Below are 18,444 nucleotides of genomic sequence, written 5' to 3' on the forward strand. Positions count from 1 at the left end.
ATATGCAAGTGTTCAAACCACACATGAGGCATCGCTGCAATTGTTAGAGCAAGAGCAAAGACCTCCCAACTCTAACTGGTAACCCATGAAATTGTTAAAGCGTTGCCTATGGAGTTTTAAGTACCAATGGTTGTTGCTCAATTTTGAAGCATGACATTTTAGGTATCAATTTGCTTGGCATAACATTTTTACATAAGAAAAAAATAGTTCTTGTTCTAACTAAACGGAAAACAAAAAACAAAACAACCATTCACCCATGGGGCTGTCCCCATAGGCACAACACCACACCCTCTGCTCCAGCAAACCAGTTCGTTGTAAGCAGCGAGATACAAAAACCCATCCCTATATCAGAGGGGCGGGTGCTGCGTCTTGTCAATGGACTTTAGAAAAGGATTTTACGGTATGTTCTTAGAGAACTGGATTTGTATTATTCACTGACAGGCGCAGCTTTCATACTTATCCCATTGGGAGGTCCCAAAACAGTATAGGCATGGGGGGGGGGGGTGGGAAGAACGCAACCAGATCGTAATGTAAACTCCAAAGGCTAAACTGGGTAACATGAAGCTCAGAGCAACAGGAGCTAACCCAGGAGAAAAAAAAACCCTAAAGAGAAATAAAGATTCTCTTACGAAACCGCAGCCTGCAAAACCTTGCGGCCAAAAGGAAGCATATGAAGATGCCAACAAATCAACCTTGTAGAATTTTGTTAGTGCACAGACGACCAAGTCGCTGCTTTAACTTTCACTACTGAGGACTGAACCACATCCAGAGTGCAAGGCAATTTCCTTGGGATGCTTAGGCCTAGGACATAAGGCAGCCAACACAATGTCTTAATTGAGATGAAGCCGACACAGGCACCTAAGGAGAAAAGTCGGATTAGGTCAGAGTACCACTTTATCTCTGGACCACCAAATAAGGCAGACAGGACAGCGCCACCAACACAGACACTCTTGCAAGCAGAAGTAACAAACACCAGAAAGGCAACCTTCGGTAAGAAAAGCAATCTCCCTAATATTCTAAAAGGGAGGCTTTTAAAGAACAGAAAAGGCAACAGGGATCTCCTCGGAGAAGCCAGATGACGAGGCCCCTGAACAAAGGTGCGAATCAAGCCATTAGTAGCAGACAGATGTTGGAAGTGAATAGCCAAGGCAGACACTTGGCCCTTGATAGTGCCCAAAGCCAATCGCTGCTCAACCCCTTTTTAAGAAAGCCAAAACCCTAGCTATAGCAAGGGTGCAGCTGCAGCGATTCACACCATGAAAATGTACAATTTACACTTGCGATGTGTAAGAATATTTAATAATAAATATCTCGCGCTCGTACTTATGTCAGAATATTTATACTGCTCTGAATATAGCAGTGTATTTATTTATGGTTAATAAGCAAAGATCTGTGAAAAAGGAGAGTCTTCACCTATTGCCATAAATCAATGTCGTGAATTCTTTTTAATTGATTAATTTCTTTTTAAAAGCATATACCAATCTTGGTGAGTACAGTCTACAGCGTGGAATATATATAAAAATATTTATTCTCAAGACATGCAAACACAATATATGATCAAACAAGAAGTGACACAAAAAGATAACTCTACAAAAAAAATACTAACTTCAAATAATCAATGCAATGTGATGTTTAGCTCAATAATGAAAGTGAAACTAAAGCAAAGTTAAAGTGAAAGCAAAACGAAAGCAAGATTACCATTTCTTCCCAGGTATAGTATAAGCCATAAATTAATGTTCTATATAAACAGACTACAATGGTCTGCGAATCACAGGGCCCAAAGTCATTCCACTGCAGAAGGAATGAGAATAAGCCATGCAAAACGGAAGACTTAAAATTGCAAATAATGCACTTAATCTGATATTAATAATAATGTATAAAAACAAAAATCAGCTTTTTAGAGAAAAATCTACCATGGCTTATACGGCTGGGATTGTAATCTCATTACCCTTTAAATATGCAATATAAAACATATAAGGAAGGAATAAACAATTGTTGAATAAAATCAAATAACATAGCAAGGCATAATTACCACACTTAAGATGGTGTTACCAGAGTCCTAAGATGGATGCCTTTCTTAAGATGGTGGATTCCCTTCAAGTTTCAGATGAATGATGGACCAGGAAGTATGTCTGGATGAGTCTATTGAAAAATGTAATAGCGTGTGTGGTGTAAGTGTGAGGTGTGTTGTCAGTAGTGTCAAGTGTGTGTGTCCTATCTCTCATCTGGGTTGGTCTTTTATGGTAAGAACAAAGAGCTATAAAAATTACCATAAGTAAAACCCAGAGGGATGAAACATTATCCCAATTGGTCGGGATATTCTATACCTAAACTAGTGAGGTCAGAGACACACCCCTATTGATAATTAACCCCATACTTGGTCTAATAAAATTAAGGATGATTCCTCTATATGTAAGATTAATCATATAACACAACATAAAACTTTGTCCAGACTACCAGTACATACATAAATGTCCACCTGTATTTCCATTATTCATCTTGGCAAGTAATGCCATTTCAATAATTATATTATTTAACACAATATAATATTTTTATATTGGAATATTTCAAATTATCTCAAGACTGCACCTGGTATTTCGTCTCCAGAGGGCAGTATTGTACCGTTCATTAGATTTTGTATTTAATATAATTAAAACAATTTGTTATCTGATGACCTATTGACCTGTCGGCTAGTGAAAAGCAATTACTTATTTGACCATGCCAAAGGGCTGTCAGATATAGTCTAGGTTTGGGAATATTTACGACACCTTGAGCACTAAACTAGCCAAAAGCAATTCTTATATAAACACTCCTACCACATGCCTTTAACATGAAGTAATTCGTTTTCACTTTAGTTTTAAGTCTAAGTAAGATGACTACCATGAGAATATAAACCCAAAATGTGATACAATATTCCTAAATACATATGTATATGCCTTACATAATATAATGATATAATTATGGCTAATATCTTCTCACATATAATGATGTACCTTTAAAAAAAAACTTATATAGTTCATCTTTAAATGTTTGATGAGAAACACGGAGCCATTGTCTATTGTTAAATACCTATAGACAGACTGAGATATCACCCCCTTTAACATAGCGTCAGACTGACTAAGTTTTATCTGATCGAGATGTCAAAAGGGATCTTATTTACGATTACATAGAAATACAAAGATCTCTGTTGAAACCATAGACCCTTTGTAAGCCTGTGAGAGACATTTTGTTTAACAAGTATATATATGAACTTTGTTTCACCTTAAAAACAAGATGGACGCCATCCTGTTCAGAATCTCTTATATGCATAATATGAAATATACATGGCTTTTAAAATCATTTTTCTTTTTACCTATTATTATTTTAATCAACCCCCAATAACCCCGACAGATGATAGATCTTCCTGGCCTTCAAAAGTATAGGAATCCCCGAGTCAGAAAGGACTATACCTCAACACCTTGCTTTCAATAGCCACACTGTTAAGTCAGCGACTGTAAAGCAGGATGGAAGATCGGTCCCTGAGACAGCAAGTCTGCATACCAAGACTGCCGGGGCCAGTCTGGTGCCACTGGAATGACCAAAATGCCTTCAGCCACCCCTTGAACAAACCTCGGCAGGAGTACGAGCAGAGGAAAGGTATAGATCAGCCAACACTGGCTCCAAAAAAAAACAAAGCGCCTGGAGTCAGCCAGGGGATCCCGAGACCTGGCCACAAACACATCTGAACTTTCCCCGTTTAGTGAGACGCAACAGATCCATCTCTGGAGTCCCCCACTGGACACAGGAGATTAAAATTCCGGATGAAAGGACCATTCCCCTTGATCCAACACCTGACTCAGGTAATCTGCCTGCCAATTCTCCACACCTGGAATGTGGACTGCGGAAAGAGCCAGAACATGAACTTCTGCCCAAACCAGAATCTCAGCCACCTCCATGGCCGCCAGGACACTCTTGGTGCCCCCTTAATTGATGCAAGCCATGGCTGTGGCATTGTCCGATTGTATCTGAAACAGAGACGGAGACCCATGTAGCTGACTCGTCCAGTGGAACAGGCAAGGCTTGATCGCTCCGAGCTCCAGAATATTGATCAGCAAGGAAGACTGTTGACCAAGTCCCCTGGGCACAGCTTCCCAAGCACTCAACCCCAGCCCGACAGGCTGGCGTCTGGTGATCACCGTCCAGAACAGTGGCAGGAAGGACTTCCCCCCCGACAAAGCTGGTGACTGGATCCACCAGGATAGAGCTGACCTTGTGAGATGGCTCAAACAAATCTTCTGGTCCAATGACCGAGGGTCCCTGTTCCCATTTTGCAAGAACTTTTTTGCAGAGGTCTCGAGTGAGACCAAGCAAAAAAAAAACAAAAAAAAAAAAAAACACAGGACCGCCTCGAAGGTCGATATATCAGACCCAGGGCCCTCATGAAAGTCTGTAGGGAAGACCGATCGGTTTCCAGCAGCAACCTGATCACCCTTTGCAGCTTCTGAAGCTTTTCCAAGGGAAGAAAAAAACGCTAGCCAGGGCAGAGGCAAGAGTCAGCCCCAGGTGTGACCCATACAGATGGAGTCAGCAGTTTTTAACTTGATCGTCCCTCTGAATTCCTGAAGGGTCTGAACTGTAATTGATATGTTCCCCAAAGATCCAAATTAGTCTGCTCACAACAGGAGATCATCCAGCTATCCCAAAATGCAATTCCTGACGTAACAAGGCCAGCACTGGGGCCAGGACCTTGGTAAAAACCTCTGGAAGTGGGACCAAGGTTAACCCCACAAGTGCTCCTCTGCCTCCGCAAAGTGGAGATCTGATGTCCCCCCCCCCGATTCAAAGATGCCACCACTGACCGAATGGACTCCATTCAAAACTTCTGCACCCACAAAAAGTGGTTAAGAGCCTTGAGATCCAGGATTGGATGCACCTTTCACTCTCTGGGCACTGAACAGGTTTGAACAGAAACCTTGAAAGCATTCCTGCGGAGGAACCAGCACAACCACTCCTTGAGCCAGGAGATCCTGCACAGCCTCCCAGGGATCTTTCAAACGATCCGGAGACAGGTAAAAAAACCTGTCCACCAGCCGGGATCAAAATTCAATCTTGTACCCAGAATAAAATCAGTTTGTGAACCCATTTGTCTTGAATGAAGGAAGTCCAGGGTTCCTGAAAGTGCAGATGCCCCCCCACCCCAGAAGCAGGTGAGGGCGCCCCTTCATGCTGAAGAGGACTTGTCCGCAGAACCGGGCTGACTGGTCTTGGGCTTGCCCCAGTGCTTCCTAGTCCCTCCAGAAGCTCTGAACCAGAACCTTTTCCTTGCACCCCAGAGGCACGAGAAAAAAAAAAAAAAAAAAAGTCTACGAAAGTAAAGCACCCTGTACTAAGCAGGGGCCTTCCTTTACTGCTCAGAGGATTGAGGAAGAGTACTCTTTCCCCACCAGTCAGACCCTTGATCAACTCATCCAGCGAGTAGAAAAATAAAGTTACTTACGGGTAATGGACTTTTCCAGTAGTCTTTTCAGGACAGGCACCTTTGAGAGAACCTAAACCTTTGGGTGTGTAACGGTGCTGTCCTGAAAGACTACTGGAAAAACACATTACCCGTAAGTAACTATTTTTCCCTTATTGTCTTTCAGGACAGGCACCTTTGAGAGGATAAGCGAGTACTTACTCTTAGGGTGGGACAACCGCCTGAAGGACCTTTCGCCCAAAGGCCTGATCTTTAGTGTACAGTAGGTCCAGTCTGTAGTGCTTGGTAAAAGTTGTATAACCAGGTTGCTGCCCGACAGATCTGCTCCAGGGTAGCCCCAGCTCTTTCCACCTGAGAAGCTGCCATAGCTCTAGTGGAATGTGCCTTGATAGGCACCTCCTTCCCAGAAAAACTATAGGGCTGACTAATGGCTAGTCTAAGCCATCTGGCTAATGAACGTCTAGATGCTTTAGCACCCTTATTCGTGCCAGCAAAAGAATTTGATTTCCTTAACTCTTTGTGATGGCTATGTATTGAAGAAAACATCCAATGTCCAACTTATTGAAGTTTACTTCCTGTTCCTTCACCGGATTTGAACAAAAGTTAACCCATTTCCTGGTCTCTATGAAACTTTTGTGAGACCACTTTAGGAAGAAAAGCCGGATTTTAAAAATAATGCGATCCGAAAATATCTGCAGAAAAGGTGCTCTAACAGTAAAGGGCTTCGAGCTAACCCTTCTGGCGGTAGGGATTGCCACTGACAAAAAAAAAAACCCTTGAGGGTTAAAAATTTCACCGTACAAGATGCTATAGGTTCAAATGGTTCTTTCAGGAGAGCCTGTAAGACCACAGATTAATACCACATAGGAAAGGGGAGATTTCCTGCTGGTCTTTGCATGTTTAAGGCTCTAAAGAACCAAATCACACAGGGATCCTTTGCCAAAGATGTCACTAAGACGACAATAGCCAAAACTTAGCGTTTCAGGGTGCTGACAGCTAGACCCTTGTTTGCCCCCTCTTGCAGAAATTGGAGTACTGTCTCTGGGCTACCTACATCTAAGGAGCTTCTTGCACACCAAAGCTTATTCCCAGTTATTAGGTAAATGCTCCCCATTTCCTTTCTGCTTTACGCATTTCCTGCTTTCTGCTTTTTAGCAGAGTTGTCACCAGTTGGTCTGAAAATCCTTTACTTAATAGTTCTTCCTTAGAAGCCAGGCTGCAAGGTTCCAAAGTTGCACCTGTGGACATAGTACTGGGCCCTGATCGAGAACATCCTCCCAAACTGGTAGAATCCACTGCTAGAATTTTTTAGGACCGAGAACCATGGTCTCCTCGGCCAGTGTGGTGCTATGAGAATCAGTAGTATTTTCTCCTGAAAGTCTCAGGACTGCGATATCAGTGCCGGCGGAGGGAATGCATAACATTTGGGAAAGAGCCATGTTTGTGCGAGGGAGTCTACTCCAAGAGCTCCGTCCCATCTGCTCAGGGAAAAGGCGACAGTTTTGCTGAGAGGCAAAGATCAACGCTTTCTATTCCCCATTTTTGGGTTACCCAACTGAAAACCTCCTGATTTAGAGTCCAGTCGCCCTCCTTTACGGTTCTGCTGAGGAAGTCTGCCAACTGGTTCAACTCTGAGGTGAACAGCTGAAAGGGAGAGAACCTGGGCTTCGGCCACTGAAGGATCCTCTCTGCCAACACCCACAGGGCACTGCTCCTCGTTCCCCTTGTCGGTTGACACAAGTCACTACCGTGAAGTTGTCCAAATGGACCTGGATTCTGTGTGCCGGTAACTCCCCCTGGAAAGCTCTGGGCCAATTCTACTGCTCTGTTGCCTCCAGTTTGAGGATTGCTTCGCCTCTTTGGGCCCCCAAGACCCATGCACTAGCTTGGACCCCCAGATGGGCCCCCCAGCCTGTGCCACTTGCATCCATGGTGACAATGCTGGAAGCATCCGTGGCAACAATGCTGTAAGCTGTCTGGACCCATGGGAGGCCCTGAGATAGATTTGAGGCCTTCACACCACCACAGCAATCTTTTCACCTGTGCTGGGATGTGAATTAAATCGAGAGAGCCCCGAGTGTGGTCCCAGGCCTCTAGGATTAACAGCTGTAGGGGACGGAAATGTAGACCCGCCCACTACTGCTGGGATAGCCGTTGTAAGCAACTGCAGTGTTGACATGGCTTGTCTTACCGAGATTGCTTGATTGTTTTGCAACAGGCCCACCACTCCATTTTTGTTTGTTGAGAGGCATAAAGACCTTTTGAATAGTGGAGTCTCCTCGTAGCCTAGGAACACGATCCTTTGTGTCGGCACTAGGGTGGCTTTTTCTAAATTCATCCGCCATCCTAGGCTTTCCAAAACACGCCTTGCCTTTTGGAGATCCCTGTACAACTATTCCTGAGAAGGAGCAAACAGCAGCAGGTCATCTAGGTAAGCGATGACTGACAAACCTTGAAGGCGCATGAATGCCAAGGTCTCTGCCATGACCTTGATAAACATGCAGGGGGTGGGTAAGAGGTTAGCCCGAATGGGAGGGCCTGAAATTGCCAACATGAGGAATTTTTGGCCCTTTTCTGCAATGGGAATGTGCAGTTAGGTGTCTGAGGTCCCATCAAGGCCATGATAATTGGGGGGGGGGGGGGGAATAGTTATTGAATAGATCGAATCCATCCTGAACTTTCTGTTAACAACTGAATGATTCAGGGTCTTTAGATTCAAGATCAGTCTAACTGCCCGAGGGTTTTTGTACCACAAAGACGTGGGTGTAAAACCCCCTCCTACCTCAGGCTCGGTTTACATATATGCGATGCGGGAAGGCTGCAAATTCGCAGCCTTTTCCCGCATCGCACACGCACCCCCGGCAGTTCACACTGCCATATGCGATACGCTGGGGGTGTCAATGTAATCTTAACGACACCCCCAGTTTGATCGCATATCGCAGTGCGATCGTGCAGTTCGCACAGGATCGGATTGCACAAGTGTGAACCGCTGTGCGATCCGATCCTGATGCGGCAGCAAAAATGCCTCCTGTGCGTGTTTGCTGCGGGTGCGATGCGAATTTAGCCATACAAACTGTATGGCTAAACTCGCACCGCACAGCTGATCGCATGTAATGTCGGAGCAGTGCGCTCCGACATTACATGCGAACCCCGCACACGCAGAAGTGTGAACCGGGGCTCAGTGTTACCTTCAGCTTTGAGGGAGGAGTGTATGGCCGAGGCCTTTTTCCTGCATTTTGGTAATGGTAATGAGCATTCTGCGAGGAGGGGCTTGAAAACTCCGGTTTAAGATTTCCCCAAGGATGAGTCCCGCGCCTTTTTCATGGAGTCCGCTCTTGTCCATGGGATCAGGAAGCAAACCCATATCCTCAAAGGCTAGGTCTGTATGTCTAGAGACCCGTGAAAAAGCTGCGTCCAGTTTTGGTGACTTGTTCCAGACCACAAAGTTGGAAAAAGGAAACCTTTAGAGCCCTGGAAGAGAAAGGCTCTTTCTGGATCCCGCCATTCTTCCTTAACAGCATCTATCAGGACCTCATGTACTGGGAAAACTAGGTTTGCCTAAACCCACGTACATCTGATCATTGAGGGACAAGGTCTTTTCCTCCTGAATTCCCAATGAAGTGTGGAAAGCCCCCAGAAGGCCCCCACCTCTTCCAGGGTCAGTTTGTAGCTAGAGGTTCTGGTGGATTCTCCATCCGAACCCTCCGCTTCCTCCCATGAGGGTTGAAGACAATGCCAGGCCGGAGCCTCCCCATCTCCTGGTTTAGGCTCCATGTACACGGGACATTAGAAAAAACGTCCTGCAAAGCTATTTCTGACGCCGGGAAAAAGCAGCTGTTAAACGTGCTTTCAGTAGCTTTTTCCATTTGCGTTATTGCACGTTTGGCCACGTTGCTTTTAGCAGCGTTTTTCTGCCTCCATTCAAAATCAATGGTTCCCTATGGGAGCCTATTGATTTGAATGGAAGGAGCACCGCAAGTCAGATCAGGATGATCCGACTTGCGGCGCGACCTGCACTGTGAGAATCTTGAGGGGGAACTCCACCCAAAAATGGGAAAAAAATTGCGTGGGGTTCCCCCCCAGGTTCCAAACCAGGCCCTTCGGGTCCGGCATGGAATTTGAGGGTAGCCCCACGCCGAAAAAACGGCGTGGGGTCCCCCCCAAAATCCATACCAGTCCCTTATCCGAGCATGCAGCCCGGCAGGCCAGGAAAGGGGAGGGGACGAGCGAGCGGCCCCACCCCCCCTGGACCACACCAGGCCACATGCCCTCAACATGGGGGGGTCTTGGTGCTTTGGGGCAGGGGGAGCTCTGCACCCCCCACCTCAAAGCACCTTGCCCCCATGTTGATGAGGACAAGGGCCTCATCCCCACAACCCTGGCCGGTGGTTGTGGGGGGTCTGCGGGCAGGGGGCTCATCGGAATCTGGAAGCCCCCTTTAACAAGGGGCCCCCCAGATCCCGGACCCCCTCCCTATGTGAATGGGTATGGGGTACACTGTACCCCTACTCATTCACCACATAAAAGGCAGTGTGTGGAAATAACGACAGGAGACGTTTTGGAAAGTTTTATTAAAAATCTTCATCCGGCTCTTCTTGTCTTCTCCTCTCCGGGGTCTTCTGCTCTTTTGCTGTCCCCTCTCCAGGGTCTTCTGCTGTCCCCTCTTCTGCTGTCCTCTCTTCTTTTCTTCTCTACTCCGGGGTCTTCTGCTGTCCTCTCTTCTCCTCTCCGGGGTCTTCTCTCCGGGGTCTTCTGCTCTTTTGCTGTTGGCTGTCGGCTGTCGGCTCTTCTTCCTCCGGTCCTCCTCCGACGACGTCTCCTTGATTATGACGATCTCCGGTCTCTGCAGCTTGTTATATAGCCATTAGGGCGTGGCCACGATGATGTCATCGGGAGGCCCCGCCCCTCACGTCACAGATGACGTAATCTGTGACGTGAGGGGCGGGGCCTCCCGATGACGTCATCGTGGCCACGCCCTAATGGCTATATAACAAGCTGCAGAGACCGGAGAACGTCATAATCAAAAGGAGACGTCGTCGGAGGAGGACCGGAGGAAGAAGAGCCGACAGCCAACAGCAAAAGAGCAGAAGACCCCGGAGAGGAGAAGACCCCGGAGAGGAGAAGAAAAGGAGAGGACAGCAGAAGACCCCGGAGTAGAGAAGAAAAGAAGAGAGGACAGCAGAAGAGGGGACAGCAGAAGACCCTGGAGAGGGGACAGCAAAAGAGCAGAAGACCCCGGAGAGGAGAAAACAAGAAGAGCCGGATGAAGATTTTTAATAAAACTTTCCAAAACGTCTCCTGTCGTTATTTCCACACACTGCCTTTTATGTGGTGAATGAGTAGGGGTACAGTGTACCCCATACCCATTCACATAGGGAGGGGGTCCGGGATCTGGGGGGCCCCTTGTTAAAGGGGGCTTCCAGATTCCGATGAGCCCCCTGCCCGCAGACCCCCACAACCACCGGCCAGGGTTGTGGGGATGAGGCCCTTGTCCTCATCAACATGGGGGCAAGGTGCTTTGAGGTGGGGGGTGCAGAGCTCCCCCTGCCCCAAAGCACCAAGACCCCCCCATGTTGAGGGCATGTGGCCTGGTGTGGTCCAGGGGGGGTGGGGCCGCTCGCTCGTCCCCTCCCCTTTCCTGGCCTGCCGGGCTGCATGCTCGGATAAGGGTCTGGTATGGATTTTGGGGGGGACCCCACGCCGTTTTTTCGGCGTGGGGCTACCCTCAAATTCCATGCCGGACCCGAAGGGCCTGGTTTGGAACCTGGGGGGGAACCCCACGCAATTTTTTTCCCATTTTTGGGTGGAGTTCCCCCTCAAGATTCTCACAGTGCAGGTCGCGCCGCAAGTCGGATCATCCTGATCCGACTTGCGGTGCGACTTCCATTCAAATCAATAGGCTCCCATAGGGAACCATTGATTTTGAATGGAAGAAAAAAAAACGTATAACGTGGCTGAACGTAGGTTCATCACGTTCAGTCACGTTTAGTCACGTTCGGCCGCGTTTCTGCGTTTGAAACTTCGGGAAACACACGTTCGAACGCAATATAATTGCGTTCTAAAAAAAGTCCCTGAACGCAACTGCCTGCAAATGACTGCAAACGACCATGTGTACATGGACAGATAAGATAACATGGAGCTGCGTTCAGGGACTTCTGAAAAAAACGCCCAACTGCTCCTAAACGGCCATTTCCAGCGTCCTGTGTACATGGAGCCTTACACACCACAGGAGACCTGGGACGAGCGCCTGAACAGGCACCGCTGGAACTCTGCATCTCTGAGGACCGGGTAAGGCCCCACCAGACAAACTAAAGGGAGAGGGGGGTCCCTCCCTCTTTCTTTCCCCCCTCCCCACTCCAGCAGTAGCACCCCCCCCCCCCCTCCTGCCACCCAGCACGGAACCTGACCGCACCCACTTCTGAGTGATCCCTGTCAGGGGGGAGGGGTGAAATCTGCCTCTCACCTGTATTTAAACTAATGTGTATTGCGTTTCATGTGCTAGGTGGGAGGAGCCTATATCTCAATTAAGCTGTCCTGGAAGAGGACTTGGGAAAAATATTTTCCATTGCCCACACTAAAGATGGCAGCGCGGTCGACATGCATGTGGTCAGGGACCCCCAATATGAAGGCCTTAAGATCTACAACCAGACCCAGCAGGAGAGAAAAAAAGCCACCCCCCAGGACGCCAAATGCCCCAACCATAAAATATAAAAAAAAAAAAAAAAAAAAAGATGCCTATACTTCGAGAGCAAAGCAGTGTGATTTGAACCCATTCAGAATAAATAGGCTCAAATTGCACCACCCCGATTTGCATGTGAACTGCACAGAAATGCAATTCACATGAAGGTTATAGCAAGAACTGGGGTTTAATATTAGACATTTTTCGGTTCAGTTTTTTATGCTGGCTGTATTAAGTGTCCAGTAATGTTTACTTTCTATAACCAATGCAATTGCAATCACCACTTACTTTGTGGCTCCAGCCTGCTTACAATGGGCTTTGATCCAGTGACTGCAGCCTCAGTTAAGGTCTTTGCTCCCATCTCAGCGACGTCGCACACGCTGCGGATGTAGGGATGACTGTCCTTTGTAGAGGTGTATACGCCACTGACCATACTGCAGGCTGAGCTCACTAGGGGTATATTGGCAACACGTTCCACCAAATTCTAAAGAAAAAAAAAAAAAAAAAAAAAAAAAAAAAAACGACTACATGATCTATCCAAATCCAGCAACAAAACCAAAGTCAAATCAGGTAAGTTTTTTTTTGGTAAAGAAAGTGCTCAAGTAGGTGGTAACCCTTGAGCAAAATTCAAAGTTAAATAAGCAGATTTACAGAACAGACAAGCGAACTGTAGAGAAAAGTTTTGCAAACAGTTCACACCAATGTTGCAGCATGGGAAAATTCTGCAGCTGTCCCTTGCCAGCTCTAAGCCCAAGAAATGAGCAATTGCATGACTGCTGATCGTTCAGTTCTGACCCTGTTGGAGAACAGAGTAGTGACAATTCACCCTGCCCCTCCAGTAATTACAGAGTGCCAGGAAGGGGAGCAGCTAGCTACATGCTGAAAGGCCGAGCCAGCTGCTGATCAGGCATCTGGGTGGATCTGAACATGGTCAGGTTCCTTCCAGAGACTAGAGTGGCTCCAACATAAGCTTGCTCTTTCAGGACCCAGAATCAGCTTAAGTGCATTCCTGTGATCCAGAAGGATACATTTGACCACCCTTAAAATCAAATCCAGGCCTTCCACCTCCTGAGCTGCCAATGAGATCACACTGGAGTCATGGAGATGAGGCTACAAACCCAAAAAAAAAAAAAAAAAGTTCAGTTAAAAATGGAGCCATCTACATTTTTTGAGATAGGTTCCACTAAAGGCAACCTCTGCCTAGGAATTCCTTCATTATGCTAACTTGCATTTAGGCTTAACATAAAGGGCAGCCAATCAGCATGGGGCCAAGAAGTAAGTGGAGATTACTGGAGTAGCAATGCATAATACAGTGAATCCAAACTCTAGATGGATCCCACAGGTATAGAACATGCATAGATACACTGGTACAAGCTGGACTAATGTAAAAATATCCACACATGGAATACTTAAGAGCGATGCTAAAGCCCAAATTTTACCTGAATGCATTTTGTACATTATTAATGTAAAAAGATTTAAAGTGGAGTTCCTGCCATGAAAAAATGTTTTCAATAAAAATACCCCCAGGACAGTCAGGGTTAGTACATTCCACAATGGATAGCGTCTGTACTGTCCTGGGTCACACTTACCTGCAAGAAGAAATACTTCCCTTTAAAAATTTCTTCTCCAGCGCTGCCATCTCAGATGTGGGCAGCTGAAGCCAGCACGATCCTCTTCTGTGTCCTCTTCTCCCAGAATGCGCCTGCACCGGCCCCGCACGTCACTTGCGGCGCTGCATTCCTCCACAGCTTCTGGGCATGCCCAGAAGCTGTTTAGCAGGGAATGCGGCGCCGCACCGGAAGTGACGAGCGGGGGTCGGTGCCGTCGCATTGATTCCTGGGAGCAATGACGTTCAGCTCCCAGGAATCATTGCAAACTGGAAGTGACGGCACAAGGGAGGAAGTGGAAGAAAAGAGTATATTTCTACAACAAGTAAAGAAAAAAAAAAATAGCAACTATCCATTTCCTTTTCAGGTGACGAAAAGCAAGCGGATGGCCACAAAATCGATTAGGTCGATTTTGTGGCCGGAACTCCGCTTTAAGCATTTTGGCCTCTCGCCCCCTCTTATACCTGAGCCCTCATTCAAGCCAGCGCTGTGCACGTCTGCAGCTCTTCTCCCCTCACTTCTGGGTCTCACTGGCTTTGCTGGGGCACCTGGAGCCATTGGCCAGGCCTGCCTACAGTTATCAGATATCAGTATTACTATAACCCCACCTGTCCTACAAAGTCAAACATGAAGGCCAAACCTGAGAGGATATTGTGAACTAAAGCAGCAGCTTGGACAAGTATGACAACATAGAAGTCCAGTTGAATGACCAGCTAGTAGCTATACCATGACCTGTATAAATGGGCACCTTCACACAATAGGAGGTGGAACACAAGGTGGAGGGGGAACAGGAACATGACTTCAGGTGGATAGAAACAGCCAGATACCATGGCAGGATGATCTGGCTGTTGGGAGTGCCTAGGACAGAAGAAGCCATGGGCTGGTTCAGCAAAACAAGCACCACCAAAAACACATTGTATTACTTGCCCCCTATGCCTTTCAACTCATCTCCCCTCCCCCCACAAAATGAAAATCGATTCACCAGTATGATGCCATCTTTTGGACACCTTCCAGGCACCGGGTCTGAACCAGGGTGGCAGTTGTGTAGGAATTACTGCCGACTGGCTCAGACAGGTTGAGAGTACAAATAGTCAGATGGTTTCTGCTGGGACATACAGATAGCAAGGCGTTTACATGGATTTCTACAGCATCCACCAACCACCAATAGAAGCTCATGGTGGACTGACCCCATTACATCCATCAAAACACTGATTTCTGTTCAAGGTGCATCATACCTTTAACTCATGGTTAAAGTACCTTCTAGTTCCCTACCTGAAAGATTCTAAAGGCTGTTTTTTTAACATACATGTCATACTTACCTGCTTTGTGCAATGGTTTTTGCACAGGAGCAGTCCCAATCCTATTTTTGGGTTCCCTGCCAATGGACTGGCTCCTCCTGCTTAGTGCCCCCCCCCCCTCCCATAGCAAGCTTACTAATTGGGGGTACTCGCAGAGACAAACCTCAATAGACTTTCCGTTTGCCCACACAGCCAATGGCTCCTACTGCTGTGTGAGCCAATGAGGGAGAGACCCAGGAGAGCGGCTACTCTCGCACATTGCTGGATTTAGATGGGGGGGGGGGGGGGGGAATCAGGTGTGAGTGTAAGGGGGGAGCTGCTCCCAGAGGTTTACCTTGATGCATAGAATACATTAAGGTAAAAACCGACCTTTAGATCCACTTTAAAGCCTTGAAAAAAGGATAAAGAGTCGATGCAGCCCTAAAGAAGCTGCTGCTCAAAGCCCTGACAGTGAATCACATGACCATGCTGAAGCACTGGCTTCCACCAAACAGATCAGCGTTAGGGGGCGTGTCACCCCTTGGCAGAACCTAAACACGAGAAATCTAGAACAGTTGTTCCAGAGCAGGAACGCAAGACATAAGCCAAGACAATTTCTCTTGGGGGGGGGGGGGGAAATACAATTTGTCTCAATGTCCCTTTAGGTCCCATGCACCCTGATGTTTAGGCCCAATGCATGGAGCTCAGGCTTTTAGCTGCAGGAGGTGTCTGTCCAGACCGACTGCCAGCAGCCTGACAACCTGTCAGCTGACATCCAAATTTAGGGCAGTATGCACCAAGACACTGCCATCAATTCAGGCAGTTCTTACTAAACACTTTAAGAATCCATTACCAAGGCAATGACATTCTTAAAATTACGGACACTTCTCAGATTGTGACAGGGAAAATAGTGCCCCATCAGTGGGAGGAATAGTACCTTAAATCATGGGGGGGGGAATAGTACCTTAAATCATGGAGGGGGGGGGGGGGGGGAGGGAATAGTGCCCCATCAGTGGGAGGAATAGTACCTTAAATCATGGAGGGGGGAGGGAATAGTGCCCCATCAGTGGGAGGAATAGTACCTTAAATCATGGAGGGGGGGGGGGAGGGAATAGTGCCCCATCAGTGGGAGGAATAGTACCTTAAATCATGGAGGGGGGGGGGGGAATAGTGCCTCATCAGTGGGAGGAATACTACCTTAAACCATGGGGGGGGGGGGGTGGAGGAATAGTGCCTTAAAGTGGAGTTCCACCCTAAAACGATACTTCCCTCCATCTTCTCGTTCCAGGTCACCTGAAAAACAAATGGATAATTTTTTTTTTTTTTAACTTACCTCGTACAGAAGAAAATATACTTCCTTCTTCCTCCCCTCGGCGGCCACGGCGAGTCGTCACTTCCTGGCTTTGCATGCCCAGAAGCTGTGGAGGGATGACGCGCGTGCACCGGAAGTGACGGCGGGGGCGGTGCAGTGCATCGTGGGACCGAAGAAGACGCAGAAGAGGATCGCGCTGGCTTCAAGCTGCCCACACCTGAGATGGCAACGCTGGACAATACTTTTTCAAGGCAAGTATTCGTCCTAAAAGGTAAGTGCAACCCGGGACAGATCAGAGGCTAGCCATAGTGGAATGTACTAGCCCTGACTGTCCCTGGGGTATTTTTATTAAAAAAAAAAAAAAGTATTCCAGGGTGGAACTCGGCTTTAAATCATGGGGGGGGGGGGGGGGGGTAGTACCCCATCAGTGGGAGGAACAGTACCTTAAATCATGGAGGGGGGGGGGGGAAGAGAGAGGAATAGTGCCCCATCAGTGGGAGGAATAGTACCTAAAATCATGGAGGGGGGGGGGGAAGAGCCCCATCATTGGGAGGAATAGTACCTTAAATCATGGGGGACCCACAAAGGCAGCATACATGCATATAAAGTGCCACAGTTGGAGGCCACTGCTCTAATATACAATAATGCAGTGGCGGCTGGTGCTCCATGGCCCAGGGGAGGGAGCAGCAGATGGACCACACCATACACAACCCCCCCCCCCCCCCCCTTGTGGCCGGCTCACTCACCCTGAACATGTGGAGGGCAGTCAACAGCTTCCCTATCGGTCTCCTGCGTCTCCTCTCTCCTCGGCCAATGGCATGGCTTCTTTCAGCTAATTGGGAAACGAGTCTCAGGACCCACTTCCTGATTGGCCAGAAGGAGAATCCATGTGAAAATAGTGAATATTCATTCGCTATTGTCACACAACTGGGTGGGCTCAGGGCGCACTGCTCTGCTCCCGGAGCCCACCCTATTTTTTAAGCCTATTAGAGCCTCTGGCTCTAATCACGTGCAAAAAAAAAAAAACCACACCATTGGAAACCATGCATCCAGCACATAGATTAGGGGGGCCACTGCCAGACGCACGGATAGGGGGGGGGGCAGCACCAATGCACCCCCAATGGACAGGTCACCCCTGCAATAGAGATGATTGGTTGCAATGTTACATACATTCATAGTTCCTGGGAACAGATCCTATTACTGTAATATAGAAATATCAGCTCCTGTGTAACATTGTAACAGTCATGTGTATTGGAGGATCTGTCTATGGGAATGGATGAACACAGACATGATTCTTATCCCCAGGGGACAGATCCTGGAATACACAATACAGATGATTGGTTACAATGTTACACAGGATCGCTCCTGGAATGATAGAATGCACAGCAGACAGTGGTGTCCGGGGGATACAATGTAACAGAGGGTTCCCCGGGCTCCTCACCTGTTGCTCGGGGCTCTGCTCGGTCAGATCGGAGGTGTCGGTACCGTTGGAAGCCATGTCGGAGTCTCCGGTGCAGAGTGATGACATATCCCGGTCGGTAGAGAGATCACACTACAAAGACAAGACAGCCAAAGGACATCAGCGCCACCTAAAAAGAAACTTCTCGCCCGCTAACAGCAGGTGTGATGACATCCCGCTGAGACTCCGCCCCCACCCTGAAAACTCACCAGCTCCTCCTTGCGATTCCTCTACCGCCTCCCACACTCGCCTTATAAGAGCGGTGTGACGTCAGCGCTTGATTGGGTTCCTGCGAGTGAGGGGCGGGTCCTAGGAGAGAAGGGCGGGGAGTGTCCTGGCTGCTGTGATTGGGGTGGTCACGTGTCACCTGTTGTACAAAAAGTGGGGCTGTCAGTGACAGTGAGAGAAAGTAATATTATATTATATGTAGCTGTATTCTCATGTCTTCCTTTACCATAATCAGCCTCTGAAAGTTCGCTGTGTGGAGTCTCCGCCTATACAATGGTTGCTTTGACTTGCAGGAGCCACCCTCATAGTTGCCAACTGTCCCAATTTTCCCGGGACGTTCACAGAATTCAGACCCATATCCCGGGAAGAATCGCGGAAAAAATTGGCTTTGTCCCTGGGCTGCCGCAGCTTCCATCAGTAAAAACAT

At 47.7% G+C, this 18,444-nt stretch overlaps 1 protein-coding gene across 1 annotated transcript in view; it reads right to left on the reverse strand.

Annotated features, from left to right (window-relative positions):
• LOC309551086 (perilipin-3-like) overlaps nt 1-17,846 on the reverse strand; it is a 29,408-nt gene extending 11,562 nt beyond the window's left edge. Inside the window, exons 1-2 of the mRNA XM_082251534.1 lie at nt 17,772-17,846; nt 12,423-12,618 (exon numbers count right to left, since the gene is read on the reverse strand). Coding sequence (XP_082107660.1) covers nt 12,423-12,618; nt 17,772-17,828 — 253 coding nt within the window. The 5' untranslated portion in view covers nt 17,829-17,846. The remainder of the gene's footprint in view (nt 1-12,422; nt 12,619-17,771) is intronic.
• Between the last annotated feature and the right edge of the window lie 598 nt (nt 17,847-18,444).

The sequence above is a fragment of the Pelophylax lessonae genome (assembly GCF_965119305.1).
Source record: "Pelophylax lessonae genome assembly, chromosome: 3".
NCBI lineage: Eukaryota > Metazoa > Chordata > Amphibia > Anura > Ranidae > Pelophylax > Pelophylax lessonae.